This window comes from Nicotiana attenuata, chromosome 6, assembly GCF_001879085.1.
Source record: "Nicotiana attenuata strain UT chromosome 6, NIATTr2, whole genome shotgun sequence".
In the NCBI taxonomy this organism is placed as follows: Eukaryota; Viridiplantae; Streptophyta; class Magnoliopsida; order Solanales; family Solanaceae; genus Nicotiana; species Nicotiana attenuata.
Window position 1 is genome coordinate 92390599 of NC_031994.1, and position 17934 is coordinate 92408532.

A 17934-nucleotide genomic window follows, 5' to 3' on the forward strand; every position below is an offset into this window, starting at 1 on the left:
ACATGAAGTAATATTTTAAAAGTAATTAACTGGGCAAGGTATAATAAATTAGCAATAAATGCATTTTGCATAAGATTTATTACTTAATAAGATAAATTAATTTATATGCTTAGCTCCATTTATTATTTAATATTTAATATAATACGTTTAACATTTTGTGCATAAAATTAGTGGGATAAGTTTTTTTGAAATATCTTGCCGGCGGTAAGTACAAAAGTCCCAAATGTAGAGGAATATAAAACCTGGACCGTTTGTACTTATCTCCCTTTTGTTTTTTTTAGGATATTCCGAATCATAAGTCAAAACTCAACAACGCTGTCACCATTCTTCTTCTTCTTCTTCTTTTCCTCCTCTTTCTCTTTCCCTCTCCCTTTCTGATCCAGAAAATATTTTGACCCATTTTGGCTGTACAAATAATAAACCTATAATACCATTCATCTGCCACCGAAATCTACAACATTTCAGGTAATAGCCATTCCCTTTTAATCTGATTTTGAAATTCTCTGTTGCTTTGAATTTCAAGATTCAATTTTCATACCTCTCACAGTTTTGGTTATTTCAATGCATAGAATTGTGATTGAAAAATGATATTTTGAGGTGAGTGGTCGCCAAAGTTTAAGTTTTTTTTTCTTTCTTTGCATTCTGTTGCATCCTCTCTTTTTTTTTTTTTTTGTGTGTGTGTGTGTGTGTGTGTTTTATAAAAATGATGGATCTTTTCACCAATTGGGTAGTTAATATGTCGCTTGTTGTATATATTAATATCAAGAACGAAAATGGGCAAAGGCTTTGCACATTTTCTTGAAGCTATAGAAGCTAAGGGATCAAATTTCATTGTTAATCATGTTTTTATTTCCAAATGTAGTGAGCATAGAAAGTGGGGGGGTTAGAGATGTCTGGAAACGAATCAGCAGAATTAGGGCAGGTTGATGTTGATCCATCAGTCAGGCAAGTTTGTGCAAATGGGATTTGCATGCAAACAACCGTTGTTGAAGCAAAACTTGATGAAGGAAACATTCAAGAGGCTGAATCTGCATTGCGTGATGGTTTATCCCTCAATTTTGAGGTCAGTGTTTCCCAAAGTTTATGTCGTTTTTCCTTTGCATCCCTACTGCATCTTTTTATTTTTCGTGTAACAAACTCATAATGATAAGTTAGGAGAGAATGCTTTCTTCGATTAAATTCATGATCGCCCCCGGTATTCTTTTGTGGCCGCTTAAATGTTTGTAGGAATTCATCGATTGTGAGTTTGAGAGTCAAGTCACATTAATCTCTTAGACTTCAAGTGATAATTATTGAACCCAGTCTTGAGTTGTGAGTTTATATTATTATGTTGTATGCTTTACATCAATATAGGCATAATGCCTTACTTAAAGTCTCTGCGAGTTGTGAGTTTTCTCATCTGTTATCATTTGGTGATGCTTTAGGTTTCAGGTGAAAGTCTATGTTCAATTACCTTGCATTAAAGGAATTACAGACTTCGATTGAATAAGCAAAATACATAGTGGCTTCTTGTCTAGAAAAAAGAAACTAAGGACTTTAAACCTTTTTTTGTTTTGACAGGATTAGTATTGGTCGGATTGTATTTAAAACTAGGATTCAGGTCGAATTTGCATGTCAATTTGAAATGCTTGTTGACGTCAATGTATTTTATCTTATTTTCCTGAAAGCACTTTAAGTTGTGTTAATTTATAAATGTTTTTTTTCTACTTCCTTTATCTCTCCCTTCTGATTGTCATCAACATGAACTTAAAGGTTTGAAGGCATGCGTTTGTTGATGATTCATAGTTTTGATTGCAGGAAGCGCGAGCTCTGCTTGGAAGATTGGAATATCAAAGAGGAAATGTGGAAGGTGCTCTTAGGGTGTTTGATGGTATTGATCTCCAATCTGCCATACAGAGAATGCAGCCTTCTGTTACTGAGAAACAACCTTCTAAAAAGGGCCGCACTCGCAGCGTTGAGTCTGTGCCGGGCATCTCACAGCATGCTGCTGGTCTGGTGCTCGAGGCCATATATTTGAAAGCAAAGTCCCTTCAGAAGCTTGGGAGACTGACTGGTACAAGGCAATTTCAATAGTTTATCCAAGATAATGAATAATTGCTATTTCTTTGATTTGATTATTTACAGACCTTTCTTTGGTTGGAAATTTGTAGAGGCTGCTCATGAGTGTCAAAGTGTGCTTGATGCTGTAGAGAAGATATTCGATAATGGAATACCTGATGTACTTGTGGAGAATAAGCTGCAAGAAACCGTCAGCCATGCTGTTGAGCTCCTTCCAGAGCTATGGAAGCAAGCTGGTTGCTATTCTGAAGCAATGACTGCCTACCGCCGTGCCCTCTTAAGCCAATGGAATCTTGATAATGACTGCTGTGCAAGGATTCAAAAAGCTTTTGCTGTGTTTTTGCTTTATAGTGGGGTTGAGGTATGCCCACCAAGCTTAGCTGTGCAAATTGACGGTTCTTATGTACCTAGGAACAATCTGGAAGAAGCAATCCTGCTGTTTATGATTCTAATGAGAAAAGTTTACCTTGGTAAGATCAAATGGGACCCTTCAGTTTTAGAGCACCTTACATTTGCTCTGTCTGTATGCAGCCAAACCTCTGTTTTAGCTAAGCAACTTGAAGAGGTAATGCCAGGGGTACTTAACAGGATTGACCGATGGCGAGCTTTGGCTCTTTGTTATAGCGCAGCCGGACAGAACAAAACGTCCTTAAGTCTGCTGAGGAAGTCTCTGCATAAAGATGAAGAACCTGATGACATTCTCTCACTGTTGTTGGCTGCTAAAATTTGCTCTGAGGAGGTCTATCTTGCTGCTGAGGGAGTGAAGTATGCACAGAGGGCAATAACTAATGCACAGGGTTCAAATGAACACTTGAAAGGTGTTGGTCTCCGCATGTTAGGTCTCTGTTTGGGGAAGCAGGCTAAAGTTGCAACCTCTGACTTTGAGAGATCACGTCTTCAATCTGAGGCTTTGAAATCTTTAGATGGTGCAATGGCTTTAGAGAATGAAAATTCAGATTTGATGTTTGAGTTAGGTGTTCAATATGCAGAGCACCGTAATCTGGATGCAGCTTTGGGCTATGCAAAAAAGTATCTTGATACAACAGGAGGATCTGCTCTAAGAGGTTGGAGACTGCTTGCTTTAGTTCTGTCTGCTCAACAACACTATACAGAGGCTGAAGTAGTTACTGATGCGGCCTTAGAGGAGACTGTAAAGTGGGATCAAGGACCTCTGTTAAGAATGAAAGCTAAGCTAAAAATATCCCAGTCGCGGCACATGGATGCCATTGAAACTTATCGTTATCTCCTTGCACTGGTTCAAACTCAAAGGAAATCTTATGGACCGTTCAGAAATGCACCTCAGGTTAGATTGTATTTTCTAGTAACTGTAACGGAAACATATATGTATATCTCAGATTTTCCTTTTCACTTCCCACCAGCAGATGCCCCATAGTAGTCGCATTCGGAACTCAGAACTGGGATAGAAGTAATCACTGTTTAGTGAGATTCTGATTTTGAAACAGTTACAATTTCAAAACCAGTTTTGGCTCCCCCTTCTCCCCTCTGCCTGCCCCTGCTCTCCCCAGAATTAAGAAATAAATTAAATCATTTTACTTGGCTCCTGACTCTCTTGTTAATAGTTGTAATTGCATTCTCAAACAAAAGGATAGTTGTATTTGGGTCTATTGAGGTGCACGAGCGGTTTGGGTGAGTTTTCTGTCATTAGTGGTGCAAAAGGGCAAAGTGGAGGTGAATAGGACAACTGTATGAAAGGATGAATGGGCTGTTTTTACACCCATTCCTTGCTTTATAGATACTATTCTGTATTTTGGTACTCTTGATTTCCTTATGTTATCAAACAGTGAGATCGGATGTGTGCCTATTCCTTTCTATTGTTTATTCTAGTGGTCTTATAAATGAAGAGAAGAATACATATTAGGAAAGCCCATTTTACGTTTGCCTGTAGTTATTCTGTGACTTGCTTTGGTGCCGTTCCGCTGAATTTTTTTTAACTTCTATTATGATAGAATAGAAGAGGCTTGCCATATAAGCTATGTTTCGGGTTCTGACTTCATTACATTCATTTTCTTTTTGTAATTATCAATTACAGGCGGAGGAAGATAACGTAAATGAATATGAAGTTTGGCATGGCCTGGCAAACTTGTACTCTAGCCTTTCACATTGGAAGGATGCAGAGACATGTTTGGAGAAAGCTAGAGCGCTTATCGAGTATTCAGCAGACACTTTGCATACAGAAGGCAAGATTATGAACTTAATTTATAACGACAGATCCAGCTATTTTTTAGTCTGTTAATTGACTTTCTTTCTTCATTTTCTTTACTTGATATCAAATTCATTAAAAGTAAAAAAGGTGATTGCAACTAAGACTGAGGTGTTGGCCTAACATGGTTGTGAGTAACCCAAATAGGATTTGGAAAATTACCTCATTCATGCAATTCTGACTCATGTAGGTACTCTTTAATATAGAAATAGCAAAATGTTGCATTTTGAAGTGTTGGATCTGTGCTTATCGTTGGCGGGTTCAGATAAAGTAGCCTTTGTTACCTTCGAATTAGAATTTAGCTTTTCCTTTTTTTGCACCTTTCGCCTGACCTGGGAGAAACCCTCCTAACAGTTTTAAGACAATGCTTCTTGTGTGATCTACTTTGCATTAGATTTTCTATGTACTCATTTACAGTAGTATACATTTTATATGTTATTTTAAATTTAGTTATAGGAGTAGTAATAATAGGAGAATTGAGAAACTGCATGGTGCTTGTTTACTTTGTACCTTGTGAAGTTCAAGCATGTTTCTCTTCCTCCTCCTTTAGCATTACACGCCCCTTCAATGTTTTTATGGCTGTTATCTGAGAACTTTCTGAAATACGGTTTTGATACTGCACATTTGATATAGGTAAAGGATTCATATAGGTGAAACCAACTAGTTAGGATTAAGGCTTAGTTGTGTTGGTATTCCTACACTAAGTCTGGTATTCACAAGAAGTCTTTTTAGTTTGTTTAGATATTTAATATGTCCATAAAATTTTTAGAGTATCTCTAGTTAGCAAACCCCTAATAGTATTGGATGGAAACAAGTACAAATAGAGCGGAATGGTTGTGGGGTGGGGGTTGGGGGGGGGGGGGGGGGGGTTGAGGAACTTACCTCTAAAATGTCACAAACTCTGGTATCGGTGAAGTTTACTGAAACTTGAGTAGATGTTGCTATAAGCAAAATCTTACATTTGTTTTCTTCTAAAAGACTGACGTATGTTATGGTGTCCATTGTGCCATCAGAGTTTAGTAAAGAGTAATTAAGAGCTTATAAGTCACTTCATTTTATGTTACTACAAAATCAACATGAAGCTCTACCATTCTTTTCTGATTCATTTGCTTTCTGGTTATGAGAAGTTTTTAATAGATACAACTCAAAACTGCTTAATTTGTTTCTATAAATGAGTGGTAGAGGAACAAAAATGGCACCTACTGAGTACAATCCTTCCTATTATTTATTTTGTCGCATACACGTCAAAAGCATTTTGAGGATCTTGTAAACTAGCTTCATGAAGAGGCGGATCCAGAATTTCAAGAAGATGGGTGCACTATTGTGAAGAGGTGGATCTAGAATCACGTGTTTAACTTTAGTCTCTTACCATGAACTCACTACATTTTTGAAATTATAGGTTCAAAATTACATTTTTTTTTAAATTTTTAGTCATTTTCACGTATATATCAATGCTCCGAGCCGAAAATAAGACCGTCCGAAGTGGGATTTGAACCGCCAATTTTACTCGTAGAGGTGCACCCAATAATTGTTGCACCATAGGAGTCTTTGAGCATGGGTGCACGCACATATAGTTAAGTAATTTTGAAAAAAATTATAACATTATTATACATGATTTTTTGGAAGGGGGGCCTTGGCGTAACTGGCAAAGTTGCTGTCATGTGACCAGGAGGTCACGGATTCGAGCCGTGGAAACAACCTCTTGCAGAAATGCAGGGTAAGGCTGCGTACAATAGACCCTTGTGGTCCGGCCCTTCCCTGGACCCGCGCATAGCGGGAGCTTAGTGCACCGGGCTGCCCTTTTTTATACATGGTTTAAGGAGAGGAGTATGGGTTCACGTGAACCTATACCCAAGGCTTAGATACGCCCATGTTCATGATGTCCCTTATCCTACAAAGACTTCTCTGTGTTTGGATAGGAGGGGAACAATGATATAGTTAGAAATTCTACCATCCCTTTTGCTTATTAATGAAGAGGATAGAGAATGTTCAAAGAAGTAAAATTCCTCAACTACAGAGACCAAATATTTTTATTCTGTCTTGAACATCTAACAATATTGGCCCATCTTCTTTGACAAATTCTCTCCATATGAAGAAAGAAAGCTAAATAATTCTCTTACATTTACCCTTCTTTTATTTCTTTTCCTTTCCCTTCTCTCTGATCATTAGGAGCTGATGTACCACTATAGTTACGGATTCAGTTGACCATATAACTTTCGTAGCGGAGCATAAATTTATGTGTAAAACTTCACTAAAATTGCAATAGATCGCAGACATGAACCCGTAACTTTAAAAATATAATAGGTTTAATGTTAAAAACCTTAAAGGTTGAACCCATAGAGATTAAATCCTGGATCCACCTCTGCTGATCATAGCATTTCCCCCCTCTACAAACAGAGAGGTGCTACGCTTTTGGATGTGAAGTTATAGAAACAGTGTTTAAACTTCAATCCCCAGGGGCCTTCTTGTTTCTCTGAGAATACAGTTTACATGGGAGTAACAAGATGTCTGTATTGCTTGTAAATAATTCTAAGTTAACATTCAACTCATCATAGTGTAATAGGCAGTGAAAGTAGAATGTGTTGGAACACTAGTTGAGATGCGTACAAGCTGGTCCAGACACCATTGTTACCAAGAAAAGTAGAAAAGCGCTGGAATTAAAGTTGGAAATCAAGGAGAGTGGAGAAATTTTGAACAATGTGTTGTCTATGGCTTTGTTTTTGTCTATATTAGTGCGCTTGTAGTTGTATTTATCATTTCTAAGAAAATGATGACAAGTTTGGTGGCTGTCTGGCGTCATTGACAGCAATAAGTTGACATTGAAAAGAGGCAATTTCACCAACAAAAAAAGGGCAACCAGGTGTACTAAGCTCCCGCTATGCGCGGGATCCGGTGAATGGCCGGACCACAAGGGTCTATTTTAGCCTTAACCTGCATTTCTGTCAGAGGCTGTTTCCACGGCTCGAACCCGTGACCTCTTGGTCACATGGCAGCAACTTTACCAGTTAAGCCAAGGCTCCCCTTCCACCAACAAAAAAGCAATAATACTTATTATTAATAAAAGACAATTTCACCAACACAATTCTTCTGTATTGTGGTTATGGAGATTTAGATTGTAATTATTAGAGCAGTAGTCTAATACTGAGTAAAACTTACCAAGTTATGAGGTATAATAAGGCTGCTTGCGTACATATCAGCTGCGGTTTTGTCTTCGATACCTAAAAGCTTCCTTCTTAACGAAAGGGAAAAAGATAAGCAGAGTAAACTTCTACTGATTCTTCTATTTCCATTTGTTTCAGGTGTGATGCTTGAAAAACGGGGAGAAAATGACAAAGCGTTGGCTGCGTATGTAAATGCACTATTAGTAGAGCCTAATCATGTGCAATGCAAGATCTTGCTTGGTGCTTTATTGGCTAAAATGGGGTCGAAAATGTTGCCATTGGCAAGAGCATTATTCTCGGATGCATTGAAGATCGAACCTACCAATCGCGTAGCTTGGTACCACTTGGGATTGGTTCATAGAGACGATGGACGGGTAGCTGATGCTGCTGATTGTTTCCAGGCAGCTTCCATGCTTGAAGAGTCTGATCCCATTGAAAGTTTCAGTTCCATCATTTGAACATTTCCAGCTATCTAAAGGTCAAATGCTTATTCTTTGATTCTTTTATTTATACTGGTTTTGGTTACAATGTCCAAAATCATCCTTAGATAACATACAATTGGTAGGCTTTTTTTGGAATAACTTCTACCTCAATGTTTAAAGAAGTTTAGATTAATTGTACTATACTATCATTTTAGATTAATGTTGGAATTCTTTGATCATCCCTCAAAGTAGAGTTGCTTCTAGCTTTGCTTAACTACTAAACGGTTTGAAGACAATATCAATTATGCTGCATTTCATTCCTTCTCAGTCCATCAATGTAGCCTTTCGGACACGGGTTCGACTGACCTAATAACTTTTGTCCAAACTCTGTATTTATCTTAAAAATTATTAAATTATGCACAAATTATTAATTTGGAACCCAGTAACTTACAAATATTAGAATACCGAACCCATAAATTTTAAATCATGGCTCCGCCTCTTTTTTTCTTTTTTAACTCCCTGCTCAGTCAAACAAGAGAACGGAGGAATATATATTTGGAGTACTGGTAGGTGCAAAACTATAGAGGGTGTTTGAATTGGCTTTTAAGTTGGTCAAATCAGCTTTTAATGTCTTTTTAGCTTTTTTTTAGTGTTTGACAAAGTTTAAAAGCGTTTAAAATAAGTTAAAAACTGCTTAAAACAAACCAAAAGCAATAAGTTGGGCAACCTCTAACTTATTGCTTTTTTAGCTTATTTCTGCTGAAAAGCCACTTTTTTTTAGGCAATCCAAGCGAGCTCTAATTCAAACATCAAACACAAAGTATCCTAAACTAGTACAAAACAAATTAAACAAGCTCATCAAAATACACCATACCCTCATGCATGTTTTTCTTTTTAATTACATGAGTTGGTATTATCATGATCTCTCTTCTTGCCCCATTGTTGGATACAAAGCCTAATCTTCTTAGCTGCTGCTAAGTATTCCACAGCTTGATCTGGTTCAAGTATTACCACAATCTCTTTCAATGTCTTCATCCTCAACTCATCAGCTTCCTCCATTATAGCCGCCATGTATTTGTTATATTTATCCAACGGTTCATCTGCATTCTCACAGTCTACACCACCACCACCATCATCATCATTATCTCCTTCTATCTTCTTCTTCGTCTTGCTAAAGAGCGGCTGGTCTACTATCTCTTCTTGCAAACTAGCCAATCTTGATGAAAGCTTCCTTTCTTCTCGAATCGTCTTGCTCTGTAACTCGTCCACCATATTCATTTGCTTCGCTGTAAACTCATGGATTTCGCCATTTCTTGTGATACCCTGAAGGAACTGAGTGATATAAGACTCGATTTCCACACCGCAGAAGAGAGTGAAAATGAGACGTATGAATGAAGATGGTCTGCACCCACAGATCCATAGGACTGAGTTCTCTAATGGGGTGCACGAGGTGGGCGCAAAGAATGGTGAGACGTCCTTTTGGGCTAAGCGACTACGGTTGGTACAGTAGTCTTGAAAATGTTTTATAATTTTTTCAATGAGTTGAGTTTGTTTCTGTTCATCTTTTGGTCTGTTAGCTGCTGCAGCTTGTTCAAGTTCCCTTAATTCTGCATGTTGAAGATTCATCCAAGATTCGTGCAAGCATTCTTGCTCATTGTTTTTGTTGTTTGAACTTGTCATTTTCTTTTTCTGAGAATTGAACAAGTTTGTTTTTATGGATATGATGTTGCTATATTCATGCCGTAATATATAAGACTCAAATTACCTGAAAAAGGACAAAAAAAAAAAACTTGAAAAATAATGACAAGAGGCAACTGCAGTAGGAGTATCATTTTTTTTCACGCAATTGGGATATTTTGCTGAATTGGTGCAAACTTCAATCGTCCTGTTTTGTCGACATGCAAGAGAAGATAAATCTTGATATTTTTTTTCCTGTCTTGTTAAGTTATCTAACTGTATATTTTCTTGCACATATCGAGGGTGTTATTAGTGTTTGAAAAAGCTTTTTTGGGACTCGCCTAGGAGCTCTCGGGGCGGAGCACCATCCGAAAGCCCTGAGGCTCACGTCCCAAGTGCCTGACTCTGCGCTTGAAATACGCCTATGCTCATTACTCGGTGCTCGTCCATCAGTTCCTAGGATGAATCATGCGTCAAATCCCTAATTAGCACTGTTGATACTCAAAATTCTTTAACAAATGAATAATTAAAGTTCTATCCATCTAGAGAAATATGATGGTTGAGAATAACTCAAAATAATGAGTCATACTATTACATAATTACTACAATGGAGGACCCCATAGAATGAACATCATTTAAATAGCCAAAAATTATATTTTCACTTTAATGTCGGCCTTCACGTGACCGAACAAAAAAGAAACTCTTTAAACAAGATAAGAGAGGAAAATTCCAAGAGAAGGAAAAAAACAAGTCTAGCACTGACAAAAAATGGAGTAGATCACGGGGCTCCGAAATCTGAATCCTCCAACCTTAGTTTGTGTGCATGATTTCACCACATAAGAAACAACATTGTCATATCTAAAAATAGTTCCATTTCAGAGCTGAAATGAAATGTATCCAATAAATCATAGTATAAGAACTTCTTGGTTTTTTCCCAGCCTCTTTATATTTCTTGGGGTTGAGACAAAAAGTCTGCAAAATGGGAATCCTCACAAAATGTGTTGATAAACAAGAAATTAAAGAACAGCAGTTTACCCACCCTCGTAGTTGTAACTTTTTTCTTTTGTATTGGCATCTCCATTTTGCTTTTCTGACGCAAAATTAATTTTCAATTGTGTCATGAGTAAAGTTGGATTAGGAGCTAAACAAATGTATGCCTATTGTTTCCAATTTAATAAGTTCGGACCATCCATATAATTTATAAAAGTTAAAAATTAAAAATGTCACACCTACTAGGTGAGTTGAACACTATTTTACCAACTATACAAAGCAAGAAAAGAAGAAACTGCTACCCCTCCCTTCTGAAGGTAGAGAGGTTGTTTCCGATTTGAGTATTTACATTGTGACTTATGAAATTGATAACATATGCTTTAAACTCTTCACCAATTAACATACTAAGGAAGTGCCATCTACCGAGTATCACACACGAACAGACAGTTGGAGAGCAAATGAAACCAAGTTCAAATAAGCCAGAAATCTATGGCATAGCAATACGGTTTTAAGTGAAAATCAATAGAAATTTCACAAGGTTCTCTGCATTCTAAACAAAATGAAATTGCCAAAATTTCAAAGAAGGAACCACTAAACTGTAGTTTCACATCAAATAGACGAGGACAAGCATTTTGTTTCCTTAAGCCTCAGTGATGGGGTACTCAAACACAACATCTTTGCCTGAAAGCTTTCTGTAAACTGCTGAAAAGGTCTCCAACTTGTACTCTGTGTTGTTTCGTTCCTTTGGGTCCAAGTACACCTATCCACGAAAAGGGATGAAAAACAAATCAGGAACCACCACAACAGAGCTTTTGCCCCTTTTAAATGAAATCAGAAGAAGTTATCACGCAGAAAATGATATCAAGAAAGAAAACATGCAGGACAATAGTGAAAATGCACAAGCAGTACTATTACTTCACCCAAAAGACTATTCCAGTTAACCACAACCATAAACTATTTAAGCAAGAAGATACCACTTAATGTAGTGATTCATAATGTTACCTTCATTATCTTGGAGCCATCAATGCGATACCTAGTACGCTTCCCAACAATCTCAGCAGGAACAACCAAGTCCTCCAATATGGCGTCATGGACAGAAGTAAGAGTTCTGCTGCGTGGTCGTTGAGCAGCTGAACCTCTCTTGGGAGGTCTAGCTATCCTCCGGGTGGCGATAAAAATTACATCCTACAAACATCAAAACTTCATCAAATGCAGGAAGACTAGCGGCTTACATTGTAAAACAAGGAAACAAGAAAAGCTACCCCAATAAACTACAGCAGGTACAATGTATCATATCAAGCTTCAGAATGGGGATGCCAATTTGCCCTCAATAGTTTACTCGCATTGGATGTCAACTAATTAAATACAAACTCTTTTAGCTATTATGTATCAAATTCTTTACAGGTACTTAGTGCCTACAAGAAGTCCACAAAGCAAGCAGCACAGGAAAACAACGCCAACAATAATGTGGCACGACCTACCAAATAGGAGTTCAAACGTTGGGCTCCGTTATCAGTGTAGTACCACAGCTTTAATTCAAAAAAGAGTGGAAGCAAGAACTCTATAACAATGTCAATACCACTAGGCCTACATAGCAGAATGTGAATTTCACAAACGCCAATCCTAGAAGGCAATCTCAAATATTTTCCTCCTTGACGCCTAAGAAAATACAAGTTCCCGAAGCAGAACATAGGAAAAAAAAAATGTGCAGCGCCATGAGGAAAGGATTGGTTATTGACGAATCATAATGGGAATTATGAAGAATGAATGCATTACAAATCACAACCAGATTTGATAACCATCAACTAACTAAAATAGCATGTGCATTTCAGATTAAGCACTCTAAACCCGATCCTTGAGAACATTTTCGAAGGCAATTATGAAGACAAAATAATGAAAATAATTCAATAGTTACCTTGCCACTGAATTTCTTCTCCAACTCCCTAACAAGGCGAACATGAACCTTGCGGAAAGCTTTCCTCAGTCTATAGGGCACATGGATAACAACAGCTTTCCTGTTTCCTGACACATCAATTTGACTGCAATAACACAGAAACAAAACCAGTTACTACAATGTGAAAAACATAGTATAGACTAACTACAACATATACTAGACAGCCATTAAAAAAGGTGTAACATAGACTTGACTACACATACGCTGCTGAATTGATGTATAGGTCCTTCAATTCACTTTTCAGCTCTTGGTTGGTGTTTTCCAAATCAAACAAAGCCTGTTCAGAAACAATTTAATGCCTTTCTTTAAACATTATACCCAATGAACCTATTTAGATTTTAAATAACAAATGCCATCATGTAAGAACAAAACGTAACCTGTGCAACAGACTCCTCAAACTCAGTAGGTTCAGCATCTTTATCTTTGTGAATCTTTTGCTTCGACGTGTACATCTTCACAGATCTGTTTATCAAACCAATTAAACAGTATTAAACAATAACCCAAAATAAGTACCATAAAGCATCAGGCAAGAACCACTCAACACGAACAACTTACAAATAATCAACTTTTCTAAATGTATGATTGATACAACAGAAACTTTTCCTAAATAATATGTATCAACAAAACAGCATTTTAATCAAACAAATCGGAGTCAGCTATATAAATCATCTACATCCATTTTGCTCTACTGAACCACATTTAACATCAACACATTGGTAGATATACAAAAGAAAAAAAATAACATCAACACTATACAGATAATCCAATGTACAAACTCAAAAGGGGTCAAGGAAAAACGTCATTTTTTTCGAATCAGCACTGGTTTCTCTATTTGTTCCAATATTTCAAACTTTAACAGATAATCAATAACACAAAGCTAGAGATACCATAATCATGTTCTTCTAAGAGCTTGGGAAAATGGAAATATTGAATATTGACGTAAAATCTGAAGAAGTTTTGGCTAAGAGAGGAGTACCTGCGAGTAAGAGGCAACTACAGAGCTGGTGTGTGTGAGTGTGTGTGTGTGGAAGCCAAGAGCTTTGTTTGCGGGAAGTAAGAAAAGAAACCCTAGGGTTTTGAAGTGTATAAAGGATGAGGCAGCTGTACAGTTTAGATTGAGTGGGCTGGATTTGGTTTATTGAATAACGGCCCATTGATGGAGAAAATAACGGGAGAAATTTAAAAATAGCCAGATTTACAACTGGTCGTTCAAAAATAGCACAATTTCAAAAGTAATCGAAATTTAACCACTTTTTATGTAAAGATAAATCTGAGCGAAAACACTGTTCAAAATCCGGAAAATACTCCAGTATATTATGCTGGAGTTCCAGCAAGTATATTGGTCCAGTATAATATACTGGAGTTTGGAGCACCAGTGCTCCAGTCTCCAGTATATTATACTTGAGCCAGCAAAGTATACCGGTCCAGCATAATATGCTGGAGTTCATACACAAGTGCACCGAACTCCAGTATATTATGCTGGACCGGTCTCTATTGCAGCAAAACGATGGCTATTTTTCATTGACTTGGTAAACGCTGGCTATTTTTGATTGACCAGTCCGAAAACTGGCTATATCGTGCTATTTTTACGAAAATAACGGCCCATTGGGTTTAGTAACTTGTAATCCAGAGAATGTCACAAATAGGATCATTTGGTGCCACCATATAAATTTTGAATCAGGTAAGAAAAGTTTTAGAAAAATAGTCTTAGATGAAAATTTTGAAGTATGCTAGTCATAAAATCTTTGGTACATTTTATAGTGATTTGACATAATTCTGACGGTTGACATAATTTTGCAAATTATGGTAGCCATATTTTTGTGCAACTGCAAAAAACATTGTGACCAATCACAAGAATTTTTTGCATTGTGGCCGAATATCTTTGAAAGCTCAGACGAAGAGAATAAACGGACTCCTCGAGGGCTACTTAAGCCATTTTAGTGCAAACCAGAAGGACTTACGCTGTTAGATGATGCTCAATCCTGCTATAACTTAACAACCAATAAGCTATGCGTCGAACTTAAGCCCCTTCGAGTTGGCCATGGGGTAACAGCCTCTGACGCCCCACACTATTGTAACAGGAGGGGACTTGCCCATCAACCTACTTTGCCAAGAGGTGGCAGGAGCGCAACGACCTTAGCCCAAACCTACTTAAACAACCTAAAGGCCTGGCCTAGTCTGAAAGTAGACCTTGTAGAAAAGCGAATAGGAAAGGTAGCCTATAGACTCAAGCGACCAGCTCGGTGAAAACGAATCCTATATTCCATGTGAGTCAATTGACTTCGATTAGACCAAACCGCCCCAAAGAGGAACGTGCCCACGAGGGCACCACCAGATGTTATAGATAAACCTACTAAAGAAGAAGTTGAGTATATCATAGCTGACCGCATCATGGGCTAGCCCATACACCCACTACACAAGTGGAATACTATGTAGTCAAGCAGAAAGGAACAAGATCTTACGGCACGATCACTATATCTTCGACTTTTCATTTGTCTCTCCTCTATGGAAAGAGGTGATGATACGTGGCATGGTATACCTGATCGTTTAGTCAGCAAGACGTACGTAAGTCGGCATAGCTCCATGTATATGTTCTTTGGAGCTAGAACCAATCAATAGAATGAAATAAAATAATGGTAAGCCTAGGGCGACGAACATAGCTCAAGAGTGTCAATACAAAGCCCCTCTCTTCTTCACTCAAAGAGGCAATGCACCCTTTGTTTGAATGGTACTTGAATCATAAAGAATGATTCTTTTGAAGTTATATGAACTTTCTATAGAAAAAATGCCACGCGGAGCGTATCACGAGATATATCGCTCTCGGACTTCTTACGGTAAGGCCAATGCACCAACCAGCCAATGTGGTGGCGAACATGCTGTGCTCTAAGCTAAGTTGTTTACCTTGTAGACGGAGGAGATATAGAAAGTGTGCCGTGCTTGATTCATAAGATTCTGTAATCAATAGCATCAATATATTATTTTACTTAGCTTGCCTCTCCTATAACTTCCAGATCAACCAACCCGAATCGGCCTTCGCAAATCTCTCTGCATTTTGGGAGCAGAGCATGCAGCAAAATCGAGCAATGGATCTTAGAAGAATTCCACTTTGAAGCACAACTCTTTCTATTTTTGTGTTGGCATTTGAGTTGTCTCCCTTCCTCTTTCAATCGAAACAACCGACGCAGATAGCTCCGGTGGCCCCCGTTTCTGCCTCTATCAGGCGGCGACAGCCCCCCTCCACACCCACGGCATAGAGGAGTTGCTCCAACATCCACACTACAACCAAGAAAAATGCTCTCTAGAGCGATATATGATGCTAAACCGAGACCGAGATATAGAGAGGGCTGTCCTTTTGTTGTCTCGAAGAGACAAAAACACTCATATGAATGGTGCTAATTCCCACATTCTTTCTAGTCTCGTTTGGTTTCGAGAGCTTCCCTCTCCCCGTCACTTACTCGTCTTTTGAAAGCCGTCGTCCTGGATTTTCTTTCCGTATGCCTGGGAAAGTACCTCACCCTCACCTTTCTACATTTATTATTATATAGAATTTTCCCGGGTCTCTATAAAACAGAACGAAAAGCCCGGGTGGAAGCACAAACAAAAGGAGGAAGAAAAAGTAGAAAAGAAAGGGGAGAAGAAGTCTAGTGCTAGTTCTTACTAAGACTTCTTTATCTAACTTTCATTTTTGAGTGGTTTCTTTGTTCTCTTATTTGGATTGAAAGAAAGAAAAAACTTCCCTTTCTTGTTCATCAGGATCATGGTGCTTGAAAACTCTAGTAATCATTGAAATTCTTGATGCTTCAAAATTCTGACCAACGTGCTATATAATTTTTACCACCGTGCTTTATAGTTATGACACAGAGCTATTTTTCTAATTTTTTTTAATGGGATCAAAATATAAAGAGAATAGTGGTTAAAAGGACCATCCAATGTTATTTCTTTCTTGTTATTATAACTGATCTTAATATATAACTCGGGAACATTAAATATTTGTTTCCGCTCAATGATTGTATTAAAATAATCTAACTTTCATTTTTGAGTGGTTTCTTTGTTCTCGTATTGGGATTGAAAGAAAGAAAAAACTTCCCTTTCTTGATCATTAAGATTCATGGTGCTTGAAAACTCTAGTAATCGTCGAAATTCTGACCAACGTGCTATATAATTTTTACCACCGTGCTTTATAGTTATGATACAAAGCTATCTTTCAATTTTTTTTAATGGGATCAAAATATAAAGAGAATAGTGGTTAAAAGGACCATCCAACGTTATTTCTTTCTTGTTATTATAACTGATCTTAATATATAATTCGGGAACATGCCTTAAATATTTCTTTCCGCTCAATGTTTGTATTAAAATAATAAATTTACCCTTAGTTCAAATATATTGAGCTCAAGAAAGCTTGTACATAGAGTAACTGGAAATTCAATTTTCGAAACATTCACTTCAAACCAAAACAGAGAGGAAAAAAAAAAGTAATAGAAGAGAGGACTTATCTCTGAGTATGAAAAGTTAAAGCGTGTGCTAGCTGTAGGACATACCATATGTGCTTTTACTATCAGATTAAACAAAATACAGAAAAATAGTTGTAAGAAGAAAATTTGGACGCTAGAAGGAGGGCTTGAACCTCCGACCTTGTGGTTAACAGCCACACGCTCTAACCAACTGAGCTATTCCAGCACGGCCGATAAGGATTTCATACATAATTTATAAATCTCTTAGCGGTTAGACATTCTCTTTTAAAATTTTCCTTTTTTCAGAAAAAGTAATTTAAAACAAAATTTAGAACTATCGTTTGTTAACTAAAAGAAAAATTAGAAATCCGTCATGTGTCTTTATTCATATTGAGCCTAAATCAAATCTAATTACGTTAATAATCATTGAACTAAGGCTCTATTGCATTCAGCAAAGTCAAAAATACATAAACTATCATTATATTATGCTTAAAGAAAAGTATTACGCACAGAAGAAAATTTGTGGGAAATTCATCAATCCACCACCAAATATTGCAACGCAACTGTCACGTGAGATAAAATTATCAGATACGCACCGCACATCATCCTTTACTAGATGAGCAATACCATGTAAATTACAAATAAGCTTTGCCTCAGAAATTTCTTTCTAGAAAATGTATTCTCCGACGCTTGATGGATAGTGAATTTTTTTTTTTATTTTTATTTTTTATTATAGATTGATAACAGTGCTAGAGATCAGATAGTGTCTAGATGAACAACAACAGCAACACATAAATCTCATCAGCAGGGGTCTGGGGAGGGTAGAGTGTACGCAGACCTTACCCCTACCCTAGAGGGGTAGTGAGGTTGTATCCTGGAGACTATATTAAAGATTGATAGTATTGTTTAAGTGTGATTGAAGTAGATTTCCAATTATAATGATTAAGCTAATGACTGCATCCCAAAGGTGAGAAAAATACTCTCTCATTTGGTAAAAATA

At 37.4% G+C, this 17934-nt stretch overlaps 3 protein-coding genes and 1 non-coding gene across 4 annotated transcripts; 1 reads left to right on the plus strand and 3 right to left on the minus strand.

Annotated features, from left to right (window-relative positions):
• LOC109227452 (tetratricopeptide repeat protein 7A) lies at positions 278-8101 on the plus strand. The gene is made up of 6 exons (XM_019392624.1): positions 278-465; positions 863-1063; positions 1798-2053; positions 2151-3361; positions 4109-4256; positions 7579-8101. Exons 2-6 carry the CDS (start codon positions 890-892, stop codon positions 7896-7898), a joined length of 2109 nt encoding a protein of 702 aa, XP_019248169.1. The 5' UTR covers positions 278-465; positions 863-889; the 3' UTR covers positions 7899-8101.
• On the minus strand, positions 8757-9542 carry LOC109228103 (protein DOG1-like 3). The gene is made up of 2 exons (XM_019393279.1): positions 9071-9542; positions 8757-8977 (listed from the first exon to the last, which is right to left on the minus strand). The coding sequence occupies exons 1-2, from the start codon at positions 9540-9542 to the stop codon at positions 8757-8759; spliced, it is 693 nt and encodes a 230-aa protein (XP_019248824.1).
• LOC109227453 (40S ribosomal protein S7-like) lies at positions 10977-13567 on the minus strand. Its single transcript, XM_019392626.1, has 6 exons — positions 13460-13567; positions 12861-12945; positions 12687-12760; positions 12445-12568; positions 11532-11714; positions 10977-11289 (listed from the first exon to the last, which is right to left on the minus strand). Exons 2-6 carry the CDS (start codon positions 12933-12935, stop codon positions 11170-11172), a joined length of 576 nt encoding a protein of 191 aa, XP_019248171.1. The 5' UTR covers positions 12936-12945; positions 13460-13567; the 3' UTR covers positions 10977-11169.
• TRNAN-GUU lies at positions 17087-17160 on the minus strand. The gene has a single exon. It is a non-coding gene; the product is annotated as a tRNA-Asn (tRNA).

Bases quoted from the DNA above. Each gene is read 5' to 3' on its own strand.
- LOC109228103 (XM_019393279.1), bottom strand. From the start codon at position 9,542: ATGACAAGTTCAAACAACAAAAACAATGAGCAAGAATGCTTGCACGAA. The intron at 8,978-9,070 runs GTTTGCAAGAAG...GTGGTGGTGTAG, and splicing joins GCTTTCATCAAGATTGGCTA to ACTGTGAGAATGCAGATGAA.
- LOC109227452 (XM_019392624.1), top strand. From the start codon at position 890: ATGTCTGGAAACGAATCAGCAGAATTAGGGCAGGTTGATGTTGATCCA. The intron at 1,064-1,797 runs GTCAGTGTTTCC...TTTTGATTGCAG, and splicing joins GTTTATCCCTCAATTTTGAG to GAAGCGCGAGCTCTGCTTGG. The intron at 4,257-7,578 runs GCAAGATTATGA...CATTTGTTTCAG, and splicing joins AGACACTTTGCATACAGAAG to GTGTGATGCTTGAAAAACGG.
- LOC109227453 (XM_019392626.1), bottom strand. From the start codon at position 12,935: ATGTACACGTCGAAGCAAAAGATTCACAAAGATAAAGATGCTGAACCT. The intron at 12,761-12,860 runs GTTACGTTTTGT...GTTTCTGAACAG, and splicing joins TTGAGGAGTCTGTTGCACAG to GCTTTGTTTGATTTGGAAAA. The intron at 11,290-11,531 runs GTAACATTATGA...TTTCGTGGATAG, and splicing joins ATGGCTCCAAGATAATGAAG to GTGTACTTGGACCCAAAGGA.